The 22,297-nt window shown below is 37.4% G+C and overlaps 1 protein-coding gene across 2 annotated transcripts in view; it reads left to right on the forward strand.

The window, feature by feature from the left end:
- The window catches only part of AP3B1 (adaptor related protein complex 3 subunit beta 1), a 1,155,804-nt gene that overhangs the window by 477,735 nt on the left and 655,772 nt on the right, over positions 1 to 22,297 (forward strand). For both annotated transcript variants that reach the window (XM_053701376.1, XM_053701377.1), the window contains exon 8: positions 18,505 to 18,660. In XM_053701376.1, the coding sequence (XP_053557351.1) occupies positions 18,505 to 18,660 (156 nt within the window). The remainder of the gene's footprint in view (positions 1 to 18,504; positions 18,661 to 22,297) is intronic.

Genomic DNA, 22,297 nt, shown 5'->3' on the forward strand with positions numbered 1-22,297 from the left:
TGAATGAAAGCCCGTTTTTTTTAAAAAAACACTATTAAAAACAGGGGCACTTTCATTCATCAAAGTTTACAAAGCAGCACTCACTGGACTTCAGACATCAGGGTAAATTGTTTATTGTGATGTTTTGGGTCAGAAGAAGGGACGCTTGTGGTCCCGAAACGTCACAATAAACAATTTACCCTGATGTCAGAAGTCCATTGAGTGCTTTTCTATTGATTTGCTACATACCTGTCTACAGCGCCCTGGCAGTTGCAGGACGGTGGTGAGAGTGCATATACCATATTCTTTTGAGATATGTGTGTATGTATATATATATATATATATATATATATATATATATATATATATACATGTATATGTATATGTATGTATTTCTATGTTAAAGTAAAGGTAAACTTTGAATGAAAGCCCATTTTCTCTTGTAAGGTGTATCCAGTCCACGGATCATCCATTACTTGTGGGATATTCTCATTCCCAACAGGAAGTTGCAAGAGGACACCCACAGCAGAGCTGTCTATATAGCTCCTCCCCTCACTGCCATATCCAGTCATTCTCTTGCAACTCTCAACAAGCATGGATTTAGTAAGAGATAAGTGGTGAAATGTAGCTGTTATTTTGCTTCAATCAAGAGTTTATTTTTAAATAGTACCGGAGTTGTGCTATTTTGTTCCAGGCAATAAAAAAGAAGAATCTGCCTGGGATTTCTATGATCTTAGCAGGTTGTAACTAAGATCCATTGCTGTTCTCACACATGTCTGAAGAGAGAGATAACTTCAGCGGGGGAATGGCGTGCAACTTATCCTGCTATGAGGTATGTGCAGTTAATATTTTTCTAGAAGATGTGAATGCTAGAAAATGCTGCTGATGCCAAATTTATGTAAGGTAAGCCTGAATACAGTGATTTAATAGCGACTGGTAACATGCTTACTTTCTGAGGTAAAACTGTTTTATATTTACAATATAAAACGTTTGCTGGCATGTTTAAACGTTTTTATATATACTTTGGTGATAAAACTTTATTGGGGCCTAGTTTTTTTTCCACATGGCTGGCTTAAATTTGCCTAGAAACAGTTCCCTGAGGCTTTCCACTGTGTTACTATGAGTGGGAGGGGCCTAGTTTAGTGCTTTTTTGTGCATTAACTATTACAGACTGAGACATCCAGGAGTTCCCTGAATGCTACAGGACATCTCTAAAGGGCTTTTAGGCTTCCAAAATCGTTTGTTGGGGAAGGTAAGCCCACAGCAAGGCTGTGGCAGTTTGGTGTGACTGTTAAAAAACGTCTATATCGTTTTTTTGATCCGGTTTTTGAACTAAGGGGTTAATCATCCATTTGTAAGTGGGTGCAATGCTCTGTTAGCTTATTATACACACTGTAAAAATTTCTTTGATTTACTGCCTTTTTTTACTGTTTTTCAAATTCTGACAAAATTTGTTTCTCTTAAAAAGGCACAGTACCATTTTTTATATTTGCTTGTTAACTTGATTTAAAGTGTTTTCCAAGCTTGCTGGTCTCATTGCTAGTCTGTATTAACATGTCTGACATAGAGGAAACTCCTTGTTCATTATGTTTAAAAGCCATGGTGGAACCCCCTCTTAGAATGTGTACCAAATGTACTGATTTCACTTTAAGCAATAAAGATCATATTCTGTCTTTAAAAAATTTATCACCAGAGGAATCTGTTGAGGGGGAAGTTATGCCGACTAACTCTCCCCACGTGTCAGATCCTTTGACTCCCGCTCAAGGGACTCACCCTCAAATGGCGCCAAGTACATCCAGGGCGCCCATAGCGTTTACTTTACAAGACATGGCGGCAGTCATGGATAATACACTGTCAGCGGTATTAGCCAGACTACCTGTATTTAGAGGAAAGCGAGATAGCTCTGAAGTTAGACGAAATACAGAGCATACTGACACTTTAAGAACTATGTCTGATACTGCCTCACAATATGCAGAAGCTGAAGAAGGAGAGCTTCTTTCTGTGGGTGATATTTCTGACTCAGGGAAGATGATGCAACCTGATTCTGATATTTCTACATTTAAATTTAAGCTTGAACACCTCCGCGTGTTACTCAGGGAGGTTTTAGCTGCTCTGAATGACTGTGATACAATTGCAGTGCCAGAGAAATTGTGTAGACTGGATAAATACTATGCAGTGCCGGTGTTTACTGATGTTTTTCCAATACCTAAAAGGTTTACAGAAATTATTACTAAGGAATGGGATAGACCAGGTGTGCCGTTCTCTCCCCCTCCTGTTTTTAGAAAAATGTTTCCAATAGACGCCACCACACGGGACTTATGGCAGACAGTTCCTAAGGTGGAGGGAGCCGTTTCTACTCTAGCAAAGCGTACTACTATCCCTGTCGAGGACAGTTGTGCTTTCTTAGATCCAATGGATAAAAAGTTAGAGGGTTACCTTAAGAAAATGTTTATTCAACAAGGTTTTATCCTACAGCCCCTTGCATGCATTGCGCCTGTCACTGCTACTGCGGCGTTCTGGTTTGAGTCTCTGGAAGAGGCTTTACAGGTAGCGACTCCATTGGATGAAATACTTGACAAGCTTAGAGCACTTAAGCTAGCTAATTCTTTTGTTTCTGATGCCATTGTTCATTTGACTAAACTAACGGCTAAGAATTCTGGTTTTGCTATCCAGGCGCGCAGAGCGCTATGGCTTAAATCATGGTCAGCTGACGTTACTTCAAAATCGAAGCTGCTTAACATTCCCTTCAAGGGGCAGACCCTATTCGGGCCTGGTTTGAAGGAGATTATTGCTGATATCACTGGAGGAAAGGGTCATGCCCTTCCTCAGGATAGGTCCAAACCAAGTGCCAAACAGTCTAATTTTCGTGCCTTTCGAAACTTCAAAGCAAGTGCGGCATCAACTTCCTCTAATGCAAAACAAGAGGGAACTTTTGCTCAGTCCAAGACGGTCTGGAGATCTAACCAGACCTGGAACAAGGGTAAGCAGGCCAAAAAACCTGCTGCTGCCTCTAAGACAGCATGAAGGAACGGCCCCCTGTCCGGTAACGGATCTAGTAGGGGGCATACTTTCGCTCTTCGCCCAGGCGTGGGCAAGAGATGTCCAGGATCCCTGGGCGTTGGAAATTATATCCCAGGGATATCTTCTGGACCTCAAGGCTTCCCCCCCAAAAGGGAGATTTCACCTTTCACAATTATCTGCAAACCAGATAAAGAGAGAGGCATTCTTATACTGTGTACGAGACCTCCTAGTTATGGGAGTGATCTATCCAGTTCCAAAGGAGGAACAGGGACAGGGATTTTACTCAAACCTGTTTGTGGTTCCCAAAAAAGAGGGAACCTTCAGACCAATTTTGGATCTAAAGATCTTAAACAAATTCCTCAGAGTTCCATCATTCAAGATGGAGACTATTCGTACCATCCTACCTATTATCCAGGAGGGTCAATACATGACTACAGTGGATTTAAAGGATGCTTATCTGCACATTCCGATACACAAAGATCATCATCGGTTTCTCAGGTTTGCCTTCCTAGACAGGCACTACCAGTTTGTAGCTCTTCCCTTTGGGTTAGCTACAGCCCCAAGAATTTTTACGAAGTTTCTGGGGTCGCTTCTGGCGGTCCTAAGGCCACGGGGCATAGCAGTGGCCCCTTATTTAGAAGACATCCTGATTCAGGCGTCAAACTTCCAAATTGCCAAGTCTCATACGGACATAGTGTTGGCATTTCTGAGGTCGCATGGGTGGAAGGTGAACGAGAAAGAGAGTTCTCTATCCCCCCTCACAAGAGTTTCCTTCCTAGGGACTCTGATAGATTCTGTAGAAATGAAAATTTACGTGACGGAGTCCAGGTTATCAAAACTTCTAAATTCCTGCCGTGTTCTTTATTCCATTCCTCGCCCTTCGGTGGCTCTGTGCATGGAAGTAATAGGCTTAATGGTAGCGGCAATGGACATAGTGCTGTTTGCACGCCTACATCTCAGACCGCTGCAACTATGCATGCTCAGTCAGTGGAATGGGGATTACACAGATTTGTCCCCTTCACTGAATCTGGACCAAGAGACCAGGGATTCTTTTCTCTGGTGGCTATCTCGGGTCCATCTGTCCAAAGGTATGACCTTTCGCAGGCCAGATTGGACAATTGTAACGACAGATGCCAGCCTTCTAGGTTGGGGTGCAGTCTGGAACTCCCTGAAGGCTCAGGGATCGTGGACTCAGGAGGAGTCACTCCTTCCAATAAACATTCTGGAACTAAGAGCGATATTCAATGCTCTTCAGGCTTGGCCTCATCTAGCGACGATGAGGTTCATCAGATTTCAGTCGGACAACATCACGACTGTAGCTTACATCAACCATCAAGGGGGAACAAGGAGTTCCCTAGCGATGTTAGAAGTCTCAAAGATAATTCGCTGGGCAGAGATTCACTCCTGCCACCTATCAGCTATCCATATCCCAGGTGTAGAGAACTGGGAGGCGGATTTTCTAAGTCGTCAGACTTTTCATCCGGGGGAGTGGGAACTCCATCCGGAGGTGTTTGCACAATTGTTTCTTCGTTGGGGCGAACCAGAACTGGATCTCATGGCGTCTCGCCAGAACGCCAAGCTTCCTTGTTACGAATCCAGGTCCAGGGACCCCAAGGCGACGCTGATAGATGCTCTAGCAGCACCTTGGTCCTTCCACCTGGCTTATGTGTTTCCACCGTTTCCTCTGCTCCCTCGTCTGATTGCCAAAGTCAAGCAGGAGAGAGCATCGGTGATCTTGATAGCGCCTGCGTGGCCACGCAGGACTTGGTATGCAGATCTGGTGGACATGTCATCCTTTCCACCATGGACTCTGCCGCTGAGATAGGACCTTCTACTTCAAGGTCCTTTCAACCATCCAAATCTAATTTCTCTGAGGCTGACTGCCTGGAGATTGAACGCTTGATTTTATCAAAGCGTGGTTTCTCAGAGTCAGTCATTGATACCTTGATTCAGGCACGGAAGCCTGTCACCAGGAAAATCTATCATAAAATATGGCGTAAATATCTTTATTGGTGTGAATCTAAGGGCTACTCGTGGAGTAAGGTCAGGATTCCCAGGATATTATCTTTTCTCCAAGAAGGATTGGAGAAAGGATTGTCAGCTAGTTCCTTAAAGGGACAGATTTCTGCGCTATCTATTCTTTTGCACAAGCGTCTGGCAGATGCCCCAGACGTTCAGGCATTTTGTCAGGCTTTAGTTAGAATCAAGCCTGTGTAAACCTGTTGCTCCACCTTGGAGCTTAAATTTGGTTCTTAAAGTTCTTCAGGGGGTTCCGTTTGAGCCTCTTCATTCCATAGATATCAAACTTTTATCTTGGAAAGTTCTATTTTTGGTAGCTATTTCCTCGGCTCGTAGAGTTTCCGAGTTATCTGCCTTACAATGTGATTCTCCTTCTCTGATCTTCCATGCAGATAAGGTAGATCTGCGTACCAAACCTGGGTTTTTACCTAAGGTGGTATCTAATAAGAATATCAATCAAGAGATTGTTGTTCCGTCTTTGTGTCCTAATCCTTCTTCAAAGAAGGAGCGTCTATTACACAATCTGGACGTGGTTCGTGCTTTAAAGTTTTACTTACAAGATACTAAAGATTTTCGTCAAACATCTGCTTTGTTTGTTGTCTACTTTGGACAGAGGAGAGGTCAAAAGGCTTTGGCAACCTCTCTTTCTTTTGGCTAAGAAGCATAATCCGCTTAGCCTATGAGACTGCTGGCCAGCAGCCTCCATAAAGGATTACAGCTCATTCTACTAGAGCTGTGGCTTCCACATGGGCCTTTAAAAATGAGGCTTCTGTTGAACAGATTTGCAAGGCGGCGACTTGGTGTTCGCTTCATACTTTTTCAAAATTCTACAAATTTGATACTTTTGCTTCTTCGGAGGCTATTTTTGGGAGAAAGGTTTTACAGGCAGTGGTACCTTCCGTTTAAGTACCTGCCTTGTCCCTACCTTCATCCGTGTACTTTAGCTTTGGTATTGGTATCCCACAAGTAATGGATGATCCGTGGACTGGATACACCTTACAAGAGAAAACATAATTAATGCATACCTGATAAATTTATTTCTCTTGTGGTGTATCCAGTCCACGGCCCGCCCTGTCATTTTAAGGCAGGTATTTTTTAATTTTAAACTACAGTCAGCACTGCACCCTATGGTTTCTCCTTTCTCTGCTTGTTTTCGGTCGAATGACTGGATATGGTAGTGAGGGGAGGAGCTATATAGACAGCTCTGCTGTGGGTGTCCTCTTGCAACTTCCTGTTGGGAATGAGAATATCCCACAAGTAATGGATGATCCGTGGACTGGATACACCACAAGAGAAATAAATTTATCAGGTAAGCATAAATTATGTTTTTTAAAAATACTATTAATAACAGGGGCACTTTCATTCATCAAAGTTTACAAAGCAGCCATTTTGTTAAAAAAAAATTACCTTTTTTTTCTTTTCACAGCTAGAGCAGCTTCCCCCAACAAGAGATCCTCTATTCACACGTCAGCAATGACTAATCCTGCTTCCTCCAATCACAGCTTTCCCCCCAGGGTAGTCATTGCCTGAGGCCATGCTATGATTGGAGGAAGCAGGATTAGTCATTGCTGACGTGTGAAGAGAGGATCTCTAGGTGTGGGAAGCTGCTCTAGCTGTGAAAAGAAAAAAAGGTCATTTTTTTAACAAAACGGCTGCTTTGTAAACTTTGATGAAGGAAAGTGCCCCTGTTTTTAATAGTATTTTTAAAAAGCAGGCTTTCATTCACCAAAGTTTACCTTTTACTTTAACATAGAAATACATACATATACATGTCTATAAATATGTATATGTCTGTGTGTGTGTGTATATATGTATATATATATATATATATATATATATATATATACATATATATATATATATATGTATGTATATATGTATGTATATATGTATGTATATATGTATGTATATATATATATATATATATATATATATATATATATATATATATCTATATCTCAAAAGAATATGGTATATGCACTCTCACCACCGTCCTGCAACTGCCAGGGTGCTGTAGACAGGTATGTAGCAAATCAATAGAAAAGCACTCAGTGGACTTCTGACATCAGGGTAAATTGTTTATTGTGACGTTTTGGGACCACAAGCCAATTGATTTGATATATATATATATATATATATATATATATATATATATATATATATAGTGTGTGTGTGTGTGTACATATGTATTTATATGTGTATATATTTATTTACACGCATATATATATATATATATATATATATATATATATATATATATATATACACACACACACACACACATAAATACCTATGTACACTTATAAAGATATATATATATATATAAATGTTATACTGTGTATTTACTGTAAATATTTCACATTTCAATATTCTGCGCATAGAGGAATATGACAAAGTATTTATAAATATATATTCCTACATATATCTATAAAATCGTGTGTGTATGTATATATATGTATGTATATATATATATATATATATATATATATATATATATATATATATATATATATATATATATATATATATATACACACACACACACACACATACAGGTAGCCCTCAGTTTACGCCTCGGTTAGGTTGTAAATCGAAACCCAGTTTATAATGTAAGTCAATGGGAAGTGAGGGAGAGGTTCCAGGCCCCTCTCAAAATTGTCATAAGTAACACCTAATACATTATTTTTAAAGCTTTGAAATGAAGACTTTAAATTCTAAACAGCATTATATACGTAATAAAATAATCACACAACACAGAATATATAATTAAACTAAGTTAAATGAACAAAAACATTTGCTAAATAGCATTATAAACCTAATAAAATAATCACACAACATAGACTTCACTTGCATTTTTCTGCAAACATTTCTTTCTATGCATTCCCATCTGGACTGATTTATAGACAGGAAGATCTTGTTCCTTTGAAATCTGCTTGATAGCTCAGGTCTGGTTAAACTTAATTTCAGCTTGCTTGGCTTTGCTGCAACACAAGCGGACAGCTCCACCTACTGGCTATTTTAATAAATGCACTGCTTCTCAATGCTTTTCAATAGCAGTCACATGACTGGAAAAAAAAGGTTGTTATTCTGAAACGGTGTAAATTGAACCGTTGTAAAACGAGGGCCACCTGTGTGTATATATATATATATATATATATATATATATATGTATATGTGTGTGTGTAGATACATATTGTAGATATATATTGTAGATAAATGTAGAAATATTTATTTATGAAAAAAACAGAACATATTCTTCTATGTGAAGAACATTGTAATGTGAAATATTCATGTTTTCATGTCGGATTAGCTCACTTGAGAATATGTGTTTGGGTTAGCGAGCGAGGGTGTTAGGTTTCCCCCCACTTATTTGCTCCTTTGACTTTTATGAGGGAAAAGGTAATCGCATGCGCAATATTCTAACTTTGTTTTTTGCTTGCATCGGGTTGGCACAAGAGTGATAACTTTTTTTACTTTTAACTTTTAATATGAGCGCTACCCGATGCGTGCAAAAAGTTTACCTCTAGCGGAGTTAGCGTGTAAACAAAAGCACTAAATAGCGCTCTACTTGTAATCTTGCCCAGAGTAAGCTAGATTCTGTAGTTAAAGAACTATTAGTGTACAAGCAGCTTTTTATTATCTGACTAAACTTCCTCTGAGTAAAACTATAGCTGTATTCATACATATTTACATGTTCTTTTTAAACTATTGAAAATTCTAAAACCGTATGTTTTCCTGTGTAATGTTAATATATTTTCTAAACTCCTATAGGCTTCTTTAATTGATGCTAAATAAATTTACCTTAACTTGCGTCACCTCTATGTCCTGAAATAACTGAATATTCTCTCACGTATTGACCTACTCCCCTTTTTCCTATTTTATGCTTCGTTTAGATGCTCATTAGTTATGGGTGTCTGTCAGTCTGATGACCGGCTACAAAGCCCTCAGCCACCCTGACTGAATGGTAAAAAACAAATTAAAGACAAGAGCATTAGGGATTAAATGGTCACATTTTAAGTAATTATTCTGCTTATAAACTTCCTTTTCCTTTAAGAATATTTTAAATCTTGAGGTTTTATTTTCTGACTGAAAATGCAGATAGAAATGATAACATTCTCTAGATGCATTTGTTATTTATTGGTCATACTTAAATAGAAACAAAACACACTTTTTTTCTTTTGTGATTCAGATAGAGCATGTGATTTTAAACAACTTTCCAATTTATTTATATTATCTAATTTGTTTTGTTCTCTTGATATCCTTTGTTAGGATATAGGATACCTAGGTAGACCTAGGAGCTGTTGATTGGTTGCTGCACATAAATGCCTCATGTTATTGGTTCACTATCTCCGAGTATTGCACTGCTGCTTCTTCAGCAAAAGGATACCAAGAAAATGAAGCAAATCAGATGATTGAAGTAAATTGGAAAGTTGTTTAAAATTGTATTCTCTATCTGAATTATGAATGAAAAATTGTGTTTTTTATGTCCCTTTAAAGAAATTAGGGTGTATATTCAGATCCTTCGTGAGTAAGCAGCGGCTTTTGTCCTTCAGATATTTTCGTATCCGAATTGATTCCTGTAAAATATCCCCACACTAAGATCTGTGCAAATCCAGATCTTTAGAGTGGGTATCTTTTAAAAAATATTCCAATTTACTATTTATTTGAATATTCTTGATTGAAGAGATACTTAGGTAGGCATCTGGAGCACTACAGGAAATAGTTCTGCCATCTAGCGCTCTTGCATGTGGATAACATTCTTGCAAAACTGTTTTTGGCCAATAGGTTCAATAATTTGGTAAGGTACTGTATTTTTTCTCCATAAAAACAAACAAAAATCCAATTATCCCATGTATTTGGAATAGTAAAAGTCTGGTCCCACCCAGATTTCTTTGTGGACTCCACAGCTTGGGTATTAGTTCTCACCACCTTTATGAAAGAAAATATAATTTATGGTTACCTGATAAATTTAATTTATTTCATGGTGGTGAGAGTCCACCAGCCCCTGCCCACTATTTTTTATTTTGAATGTTTTTTTCTGGCAGCAGGTATGCACCTCCCTTTTTTTATTTCTTTTATTTTCTTTTCGTACCTTCTTCTTTTATGGCTTGGCTATTCGTCAGACTAGTTTCCAGTAAGGTGGGTGGGGTTTTAAGGACTCTTGAAACTTAGGGATCTTTGCCTCCTTCTATTGGTCAAGAGGATAATTCCCAGGAGTAATGGATCATGGTCTTTAACCACCACAATAGAAATGAATTTATCAGGTAAGCATAAATTATATTTTATGTAGTCACAAAAATATACACTATTAATGTGTTGTAACATTTTAAAAATATTTTTACATAAAAATATATATTTATATTTTATAGAAATGATTAACTGCTAGATCAGGGGTGCCCACACTTTTTTATATTATTATCTACCTTTTAAATGACCAGCTCAACGAGATCTACCCACTAAAAATGGGACGGCTCCTAAACTAACATTCCGGCTTTTTCAAATAAAGATACCAAGAGAATGAAGAAGAAATGATAATAGGAGTAAATTAGAAAGTTGTTCTAAATTGCATGTTCTGTATTTGAATCATGAAATTATTTTTTTGTGTGTTTCATATCGATTTAAGTTTGCATGATTTAGCAACACATGGATGTGCAAAAGTAGCACTGACTTTAATTTGAGTTAACAGGAGCAACCCCTTGTGCCATATTACAAAATACTGCATTCAAATTACTGCCACTGACCCCCTTTAATTAACGCTGCAGACGTGGCCTGATATGACCCAGTGAGGCTTACACAAATAAATTTCAATAGTGCGCCATGCAGACCATTTCTTACCGGGTCAAGACTTTCATTTCCCAGACGTCAGTCAGACTTGTTCCTTTAGCATAGCACAGCAGCCTCCGCCTTTACTTTTTCTATCTATTGATGCTTACCCTCCTAACTATATTGATACAAAACAAAAGTTCCCAATACATATCTGCTGAAACGGATGTTAAAATAGCTTATGTCCGCAAAAAGATAAGAGCCGACAGCCCACTCAGCCCACAGAGAAAGTCAATGAATAGCAGCCATAAGGTGTTGAAAAGGCATATACAGTCAACTACACACAGGGACCCCATATAATAGAGTAAAGTCCGGCATCCACATATAGCGGAATAAGGAGTATGAAACTCACCCTTCTGCCTTAAGTACCAGTATCGCTTCACCTGTGTCAAGTAATCCTAGGAGGTAAATGGCTATTACATGTGAAAACAGACAACTCATATAAACCGCCGTTCCATCTCCAATGCTTGTATTCCGGGTCTGAAGCGTGACATCATCGGGGGTGTATGTGGGATGACGAGCGCCAATTGGCCAACCGGCCTCCTCGATTCTTCAGCTACGCTTCTCTCAGCTGTAGCTGGGCCGCTGCGGTTATAGAGTGTGGGGGCACACAAGAGGAAATTCTGCGAATGAAGGGATTCCTTGTAGTCCCAAAAAACAAATGAGATTCAGAGGTCCTCAATAGGTAGAAATCTGTAAACTTTATTCAATAAGGATAAAATCCATATGGTAAAAAGCTCCAATAATTCATAGGGTTTATAAACATGCATATTGATTAGAAATACATACGGCCCTGTGTACATGTTTATGTTTATACATTGATGTTTCAAATCATGGGAATTCTAGGAATATGTAGTTCTTCATTTCTTTTATTCATTTTCTTTATTCATTTATTTATCTCACATGTGATTTCGTGATGTTGTTCATTATATGTATACGTATATGGCTAGGTATGCACTATTTTGGTTTACAAATGCAACATACCTGTGATTACACATATAACCTATCACACGGTGAATTTGATTAAATGTTTAAATTCTCTACTCATTACATTATGTAATATTAACTATGTTAAGTGAAACTCTAACCCTATTCTGTTCAATCTGTATATATATATTTGTGTAATATCCTCATCTAAATGAACGGGGAGTCTGATGAGTCAGGGGTTAAAGAGGAGGTTTCAGTCCTCCCTGTAAATGAGGACTCAAGCTTGATACATGGATCATTGGAAAATATCTGGATCTCAGTAGGACTAAGAGTGAAGAATTTCCCTAATTTTGATGTTATAAATAATGATAATTTTGTTAATGAATGGAATGGTATTTTATCTGATTTTATCTGATTTTATCTGATCACTTAGATTAATGGGTGTTTTAGCCAGATATAAATCTGAACAATTACTATCTGTTAGAGGTGATATGAGATTGCAAACTGAATTGAACAAATCTAAAGAAGCCACTGAATACAGGGATTTTGATAAATTATTGGCAGAGGTTGTTGAGACATCAAGAAAATAATTAATACACATAAAACATACAAAATTCCTACGCAATCAGAGAGATTACCAGGAAAATCGGTTCTTTATTTGGCATAAACCTAGGTTTAGAAACAGACGTACTAATAACAAAAATACTAACAATAATAAAGATAATGGTGGCAAAGATGATACCACTAAAACCCTTATTCCTGGTAATGCCCCACACAAGCGTAAAAAAAATTAAGCGCAGTAAGAAAAAAGTCACATTTGTAGAAATAGACACTACTGATGATGATCGATCCTCTTTTGTAGCATCCACCTCTGGGGATGACAACTCAGGGTCTGAAAGTGAGATTACTCATGGAGGTCATAGCCTAGATGACATTCTACCAACTACTGGTTTAAACAGTAATGACAATCCCCAAAGTGTAATTGAACAAGGAGCCAGACCCAAAAATGTAAATCAAACCAAAAAGGGCCATTTATTGTAAATAAACAGGAAAACACTGTAAGTTAAATGTGCTCTACCACCATGGTCTCTACTGATAAAACTCAGGTTTTTCAGCCAGCTTTGAAACAACCCATGGGGGGGGGGGGGGGGAAGAATTGCTAAACAGACAACACAGATACTCCCTCAGGGAGAACAAAAATGGGAGCCGCCCTCTCTAGACAGTGTAATTAATTTATCTTCACATTAACTTACCCAGACTGAAGTTAAAGTTCTGAATTATGGCCTTGGTTTTTGTCCTAATAACAGTTTCAATCTATTTTATACGATAATAGATGTTAACAGATTTATTAGAAAACTTACCCTACAAAAGCATTTTTCTAAAGACAACAGAGTGATACAGACATTACCTGATGCATATCCTACACCTAAGCATACTACAACTCCTATACCGACCTTTTCAGACACATGTGACCTCACTATATTGGAGGATTTACAGTATGAGTCTAATTCTTCCAGAGATCCTGTACCAGTTATATTCCCTAGGTTTAAAGAGGCATCCAACTTTTACCCAATTCACAGCTGAGGTAAGACGCTAGAATTATTCTATAAAGGAGTAGTTGAAGATCTTACACAGCTACATCATTCCAAGAGAACCATTAAACACAATTTGTCAATAAGGGAAAAGGAAGCTTTGAATACACTTAAGAATAACAACTCTATAGTGATAAAAAAAACTCAGACAAAGGAGGCAGTGTGGTACTTTTGGATAAGATAGCATATATTACAGAAGCAAAGAGACACAACTAGAGGATTCTAACACCTACTTGATTTTTTCTTGTGATCCGGTAAAAAGATTCCAGAAAGAGCTATATGATCTATTGGACGATGGTGTGCACCTGGGTATTTTGGATAGTGATACTATCAAATATCTATGTGTAAAAAATCCAATCACACTGGTGTTTCACCATCTGCCCAAGGTTCATAAAAGCTTGGTAAATGTTAAGGGACGACCAATTGTCTCAGGCATTGGCTCCCTTTTGGAACCACTGTCTGAGTGGTTAGATGCTATATTACAGCCACTTTTTATATCCTTACATAGTCATATTAAGGATACCACACATGTCTTACAGCTAATGGATGATTTAACATGGATATCTGACTATAGTTGGCTAGCTATAGACGTAGTCTCTTTATATTCCAGTATTTCACACTATTTGGGCATCATGGCGATCAAATATTTTTTGGAGCTACACTATGATATGGCAAGTGAAGTAATTGAGTTTATAATAAGTCACTAACTTCCTGCTCCAACATAACTATTTTTTGTTTGAAGGGGTTTATTACCTGCAGAAACAGGGCACAGCCATGGGGGCAAAGTTTGCCCCCTCATATGCAAACATTTTTATGGGTTGGCTAGAGAGGAGCTTTGTTTATGCGGATAATAATCCATTCTCAAGATATATTCATCTGTATAAACGCTTTATAGATGATCTGCTTATAGTATGGACATCTAGTAAAACTAATGCAGAAAGTTTTGTACAGTTTTTGAACAGCAGCGATAATGGTGTAAGCTTTTCATTTGAATGGAATAAATTAAGAATTAACTTTTTGGATATCACCCTGGAAGGAAACATCAGTACGGGAAGGGTTACCACTAAGCTATATAGAAAACCCATTTCAGGTAACACTCTATTACACAACAAGAGTGCACATCCTAGACATGTATTCAAAGGGATTGCAAAAGGGCAATTGTTGCGTAGCAGAAGAATCTGTAGTACTAATAATGATTTTGTGGAGGAGAGTAATCATATGGTGAATAGACTGATTGCAAGAGGATACCGGCCAAAGATGGTGCGAAAGGAAGTGGCTGGAGTGAGCAGACACGATACCCTTAGTCAGAAACAAAAAAAATACTGAGGATGAACATACCATGTTCATTACTTAGTATTCTTCTGAATATTATGAGGTTTGTGCCATATTGAAGAAGTATTTTCCTCTATTATATGGTGACAAAGATCTTAAAAACACGGTTAAGAAGGGGTTCAAATGTGTATATTCAAAAAACTTGACCCTAGGCAACATTCTGTCCCCTACCCAGCTCCCACACAAACAACGATTAACCACTTGGCTTAGTGTCCAAGGGACTTACAACACATACTGTATATGCTATTTCTGACCTTAAGGATTTTGTGTGTTGTGCGGTCCTCATACACTGATACCCTTTACACATTTTACTTATATACATTCACATTTATGTGTGTTATCTCTGTCCGGTATTCTCTTGGCATTTACCTGTTAAAATGTTTAAATCTTTAAGTCTCACTGCATATGGTAAAAAGCTCCAATAATTCATAGGGTTTATAAACATGCATATAGATTATAAATACATACATACGGCCCTGTGTACATGTTTATGTTTTTACATTGATGTTTCAAATCATGGGAATTTTAGGAATATGTAGTTCTTAATTCATTTCTTTTATTCATTTTCTTTATTCATTTATTCTTTTGTTTATCTCACATGTGATTTCATGATGTTGTTGTTCATTATATGTATATGCATATGGCTAGGTATGCACAATTTTGGTTTACAAATGCAACATACCTGTGATTACACATATAACCTAATCACGCGGTGAATTTGATTAAATGTTTAAATTCTCTATTCATTACATTATGTAATATTAACTATGTTAAGTGAAACTCTAACCCTATTCTGTTCAATCTATCTATATATATATATATATATATATATATATATTTGTGTAATATATTCATCTAAATGAACGGTGAGTCTGATGAGTCAGGGGTTAAAGAGGAGGTTTCAGTCCTCCCTGTAAACCAACCAATACCTGAGTAGTACACCCTTTTTAAATCACCCCAGATCCAATGTGTAACAGGTTTATGATAACGGTCACAAGCCGAAACTAGTCAAGCCTTTTGGTTTTATTTGTCCTGTATTTAGATGTTATGGATTTTATCCTTATTGAATAAAGTTTACAGATTTTTTTACCTATTGAGGACCTCTGCATCTCTTTTGTTTTTTCCTCCTAACTATACTATACCGCCATATCCATTGGGAGAGTACTCACTCAACCATGCTTTTGATAGGCCAATTGTGTTGTTGTTCAAAAATCATCTACATTGATTGGTTGAAATCGATGTCCCTCAAGATCCAATTTTGTAGCAGTTTTAGTGTCCGACCATCAGACTTTTTAATGACTTGCCCCTTTACACACTGCAGTAGATAAAGCAGTATCCCTAGCAACCATACGCTACTCACACCCCAGTGTTGAGATTGTGTAACTTGATTACATCATTTTGATCACATCGGCCATGATCTACCAGCAGCACCTTTGGGATCTACTGGTAGATCCCGATCTACCTATTGGGCACCCTTGTGCAAGATGATTTTGTGTTCCAATAAAGTATGTATTTAGTCCTCACAATCAATATGCTAAGTGCTGGTTTTAGAGTTTACATTTACAGATGCCTGAACAATGATAAAGCATCAAATATTTAAAATAACCTTCATAATGTGGTACTGAAGGATTCTGAAAAACATTTTTACTTATCTGCTTCAAATAACCTGTTGGATATTGAAAATAATTGGAAAGTAATTTTTTTTCCTCATGATAATTTTACATGTGATGAAATTCACTTCTTAAAGGGCCATAATACCCAAATGTTTAAACACTTGAAAGTGATGCAGTATAGCTGTAAAAAGCTGACTAGAAAATATCACCTGAACATCTCTATGTAAAAAAGAAAGATATTTTACCTCAAAAGTTTCTCAGTAGCCACATCCCATTGTAAAGGACTTCTAAGCAGCAAATCAGTATGTCTGTCCCGGGACAGCGGAAGGAGCGAGCTTTCGTGCACACTCATCTTATTTCCCTATTCAGTGTAAGGAAGTTTACAATAAAATCTCATGAGAGTTAAGTGAAATCTCATGAGATCACAGTAAAAGAGTTCATGACCTAGGCACTGTTGATGCTGATTGGCTGCTGTTCATTTCTTAATTTTTTTTTTACCTGCAGCTGGGCTGCAGCCGAGTATAACTTTTTACACAGAACTTGAGGAGATTGTGAGGTAAAATATCTTCCTTTTTTACATAGAGATGCTCAGGTGATATTTTCCTGTCAGCGTTTTACAGTTATGCTGCATCAGTTTCAAGTGATTTAGCATATGAGTATTATGCCCCTTTAATTTAACAGTTTTAAATTCCCGATAAGAAGCAAATTGATTATATTTCAAACAAATAAAAAAAAAAAAAAAAAAAGATAATCACACTAATTGTAATACTTTTGTGTTCCAAAAAACTGTACAAAAAACTAATAACCACCTTTTTCAGTGTTGTGAGTAGTAAACTAACCTTCCATATTACCAGAAGTTGGATGTTATGATACTTGCAAAGCATTTAGGGCCAGATTACGAGTCGTGCACTAACATTTATGCTCAGAAGAAAAGGTTTTTATCACAGGTGTTTGCGTGTATCTGGTTTAGCGCTCATATTACAAGTTGAAAGTGAACGTGTGAGCGTGTGCGCACACACACATTTATGCGTTTTCATCTACTTGTGTTAAGTGTTATACTGTGTGTTTAGTGTAAATATTTCACATTCCAATGTTCTGCACAAAGCAGAATATGTTCTAAGTATTTTTAATTACATATTTTTATATATATATATATATATATAGACAAAAGTAGAAGCATAGAGACAAGACCTGGTGTTGATCCCTGTAGTCCCACGCCACAAAAGCCAGCACACGAGATTTAAGCAACACACCTTCCTTTAATACAAAGCATAACGTTTCAGCTCCCACTGGAGCCTTGTTCACATGCAATAATTCATCACGATAGATCAGGCATATTACAACATACACAAGAAAAACCCTTATATACCCCCACCCACCAATATAACATATTACATATTCTGCTATGTGAAGAACATTGGAATGGAAAATATTCATATTTTCATGTTGGGTTAGCGCACTTGAGGATATGCGAGTAGAATGTTAGGTTTTCTTTCCACTTTTTTTGCTCTATTGGATTCTGTGGGGGAATAAGTTAACGCGATTTTTGAAGTTCGGCTTTTTGTGCTCTTCGGGTTAGCTCGTGAGCAAAAAATTTTTACTTTCATCACTACCTGACACACTCAATAACCTTACTTCTAGCAGAGTTAGTGCTTGAGCTGGAGTATTAAATACCGCTCCACTTGTAATCTGGCCCTTAATTTGGAACAATTTACTCATAGCAGTGAAGCAGAGCAGTACTTACATGATCTTTATGTATTAGATAAAAGTTCAGTATTATTAGCCATATTCTCACAAATGCTTCACCCCATGCTGACTCCACCATAAATGTCCCCTCATGATCATACAGACAAACTCAGTATCTCCTCTTATTCCCTTCTGTCAGTCCATACTCGCACCCTATTTATCCATTTGCATTTCTGTAGCCGTTCCATAATTGTATTTCATTTATTTATTTTGACTTAGGGGAAACTTACTTAGATGCTTTCTAGTATACGCAATGGACAGCCTAATTTCGTATGTGTAATTATTTAATCTGATTGCCAACCTTGAGAAAGTACATATATACAACCATACAGTTACTATTTGCTTTTAGCTCATAGATTTGAAAAATGACAACTTCAATTTGTTATTATATTTATTATAAGATACAACACTTGCTAGATATTTTATTTTTCTAATCTGTTTGATGTTTTCAGGGAGATGGTATTGAAGATATTAATGCTAACAATTTCTATGAGTCTGATGAAGAAAAGGAAAATGAAGAGAAGCAAAAAAGACCATATACTATGGATCCAGACCATCGGCTTCTTTTGAGGATAACTAAACAATTGCTTCAAAGCAGAAATGCAGCGGTATGGTCTTAATTTAAATATTCTTTTATTTCATCATTGTCAATATTTAGATTTTCTTAGAGAAAGTGTTTATTTTGCATTAGGTTACGAGTATGGTTAGTTCTGTAGTCTTCATAGTCATTTATTAGTCATAACTAAAATGTAGTGGTACATAGATATTCAAAAAATTGTAAGCATGGTCTAATTTAGTGGAGAGCAGTCAAAAGTTAAATCACATTAAAAGTTTTAAGCAAACACAAATGGAAAAAGGTTCTGCTGTCATTTGTTAAACTATAGACTTTATATACATACAGTTCTTTAAAAGGTTAAAGGGACAGTGTACAGCAGTTTTCATATAACTTCATGTAATATACACTACTATAAATAAGAGTATGCACAGATTAGCACTGTTGAGGAGGGACACCCAGTGAAATGGTCTGGAAAAGCCGACACTTCTTTGTTGTTAGAATTACAGTCACAGGGTCATCTACCAAGACATGAGAGCTGTTTCTGAATGAAAGATAAGGTGTTTAATGATGGATTTATTGGTCCTTAAGACTTACAGCTAAAGCAGTGCTTTCCAAACTGTGTGTCGTGACACATTAGTGTGTCGCCGGCAGTGTGTAGGTGTTTCCATGCTTCAGCACAAATTTTTTTGAATTTACATTTTTGTTTAATTTTTGGGGGAGTTTCTGACATCCTACCTGCCTGCTACACATATCACATGGTTGACACGTGATTGATACCTAGTGGGTCACAGATCATCTTAACCTATTGGTGCAGCTCAGTGGGAACTGAAACTATTCCTATTGGCGGCTTTGGCGGCAGATTGGCTCCTGACTGCACATGTAGTCTAGTCTCCTCAATATGCTCATAACTGCATGTGTAGTCAGTGAGTGGGATAGCAGTGTGTTTGCAGCATGGGCAGTAGTCAGTCGGACTCGCAGAGCTCTGAGGGTGGCAGCTTAAACGCTGAGCTGAAGTCAAAGTGTTTTTGTTTTTTTTGCAGCTAGCACCCCAAAGTGCATTGCTGCTCCTGCTCTTTATATATGGATAGGAAGTGGAAGCTTAAAAATTCAAGTTAGTTAACCTCCTGTTTGCTAGTACAACGGAATTACTGTGTCACAAAATGATGTAGGTCTAAAAAGTGTGTCACCAACATGAAAAGTTTGGAAAGCTCTGAGCTAAAGCTTATCACCACATTTGGGCTATTTTCTCTATTTTGTATAAGGAAGGAACTCCCTTAATCGGGTTTGAATTTTCTTCAGTATTGTTTTTAAACATTTCAGTCCTTTTTGAGAAGAGGATTGCTCATCATCCTGATAGCCATGATGTCTTTCAGGCTTTAGAAACAATTTGTCCTGCTTGTCATTAATGTTCTGCTTTGGAATTTGAATATTTTTATAATTGTTTTTTTTTTTTAGTTGTTATTCTATTTAAGATGGTTGGTGACATTGATAACAAAATCCAAACGGAAGGAAAAGCTCAAAAACATCCAGCTTTATCAGTACCATAGAAGTCACACAACACGAGGGCACTCCTATAAAATCACAAAATTATGCCTGCAGGCGGGCAGTCTTACTCATAGAAAATAGAGTAAGGTGGATCAGTCATGTTATAAGAACTTTGTCATACTTTTCTAAGTCTTGGCTAGATTACAAGTGGTGCACTTGCTAACTAACTCTCTCTCTCTCATTGTTTCTCTCTGTGCAAGAACCACACATGAAAAGGGTCGGGCACCCCTATTTTTGAATGATTTCTTTCTTTTTGACCAGTATTATGAAGTCTCAGTTGAACAGTTTTGTCACTTGGTCTGCCATGCATACTTTCTCAAAATTATTAGTTTGTGTGTTTACAGGAAACATTTGGAAGCTCTTTCATACTATTCTTCTTAAGTCCTATATTTGTCACCTTATTCTTCATATAGCTAGCATTAGTGTTCTGTTCAAGTTATGGAAGTACCTTCAGACCCACTGTTGTGCATCCTCATTCATGTCTTAAAACAAAAAATATATATATTTTCTTGCAAGGAAAATTAAAGGGGGCGCTCTTCCTAGATAACTAAATGTGCACTTATAGTGAATAATAATAAAATGTGTGCAGATAGAAAATAAATATGAAAAATATAAATAAATAAATGTGATCAACCTTCCAATTAAGGATTCATAGATATAATGGCCATGCACCACAACACAACCTACTAGTGTATAGAAAAATATAGTCCAATACATTCAATTCCTTTAAGGCTTGATTCAGATATGGATAACAGTCCAGGCAGCTCCTCCTCACGATGGGACTCAAACTCCATTCATCACAACTGCATACAAACAAAGGAACATAGGGGGTGCCACATAGCGTATCACAATATCACCACTTTGTGTTAAAGATCATAGACAGACTGATCTCTCAGAGCTGTTCAGCTGGCTCACCTCCCAACTGCAGGAACATTCAGGATGACCCATTGTTGAAAAGCATTTTTTTTTTACTTTTCTTCATCTGAGGTTTACAAGTAATGTGTAAAAGTTTAAAAACTTTTATTAACAGACCAACATGAGGTCAAAAATAAAAAGTACACACTTCAACAGGTTTCTCAACCTCACAGACTGGCGTTTTCATCAGGTAGTATAATACATTACACACACGAGGAAGCTTTAAATATACATACAAATGATAAAATACATGTGTATGCAATTTAAATAGTTAATTACCTAACTAACATTGACACATTCTAAAGTATTAGGTATCACTAATACAATGTTGTTAAACTATACTCATTCACAATGAAATAGTTAACAATAGTGTGTCTGTATTGAATCATTCGCTTCTATTGGATCAAGTAGTCACAAATCAGATTTCATGTTGTCATCACTGGTTTTCTCCAATTTGATCATCTCAAAAGACACACCCATCTCCTAGCTATATTTTCATTTAGAGCAAGCTGATCAAACAATTATGTTTTATTGAGACTGCCCTCACAAAAGGTTACTAATGATCTTCTTTCTGCAAAAAAAACCCGGCCACTACTCAATACTTATCTTACTTGACCTGTCTGCTGCCTTTGATACCGTTGACCATTCCCTTCTCCTATGGACTGTCAGCTCCCTTGGGCTCTCTGACACTGCTTCTTCTGGGTCCACTCTTATCTCTCTAATAAGTCCTTTTCTGTCTCCTTTGCTGGCGACTCCTCCTCTACATTGTTTGTCTGTTGAAGTACCTCAAGGCTCTGTTCTGGGTCCTCTACTCTTCTCTATTTATATTTCCTCACTGGGTAAACTTATCAGTAGCTATTGCTTCAACTATCGCCTCTATGCTGATGATACTCAGATCTACCTATCCACCCCTGCACTCTCTCCTTCTCTCCTTTCTCACATCAGTGTCTGCTTATCTGGCATTTCTTCTTAGATGGCCTCTCACCACCTAAAAATCAACATGAGCTCCTTCGAATCCCCCCCTCTAATTCTACCCCGGTTTCTAACTTTTCAATCACTGTTGGTGACACCACTATCTCCCCATCACCCCAAGTTCGCTGCCTAGGAGTTACACTTGACTCCAATCTGTCCTTCATACCCCACATCCAATTGCTCTCTTCATCCTGTCACAACCACCTGCGCAATATCTACAAAATCCGTCCGTTTCTGAGTGCTAAAACTACTAAACA

This window comes from Bombina bombina, chromosome 2, assembly GCF_027579735.1.
Source record: "Bombina bombina isolate aBomBom1 chromosome 2, aBomBom1.pri, whole genome shotgun sequence".
Classification (NCBI taxonomy): domain Eukaryota; kingdom Metazoa; phylum Chordata; class Amphibia; order Anura; family Bombinatoridae; genus Bombina; species Bombina bombina.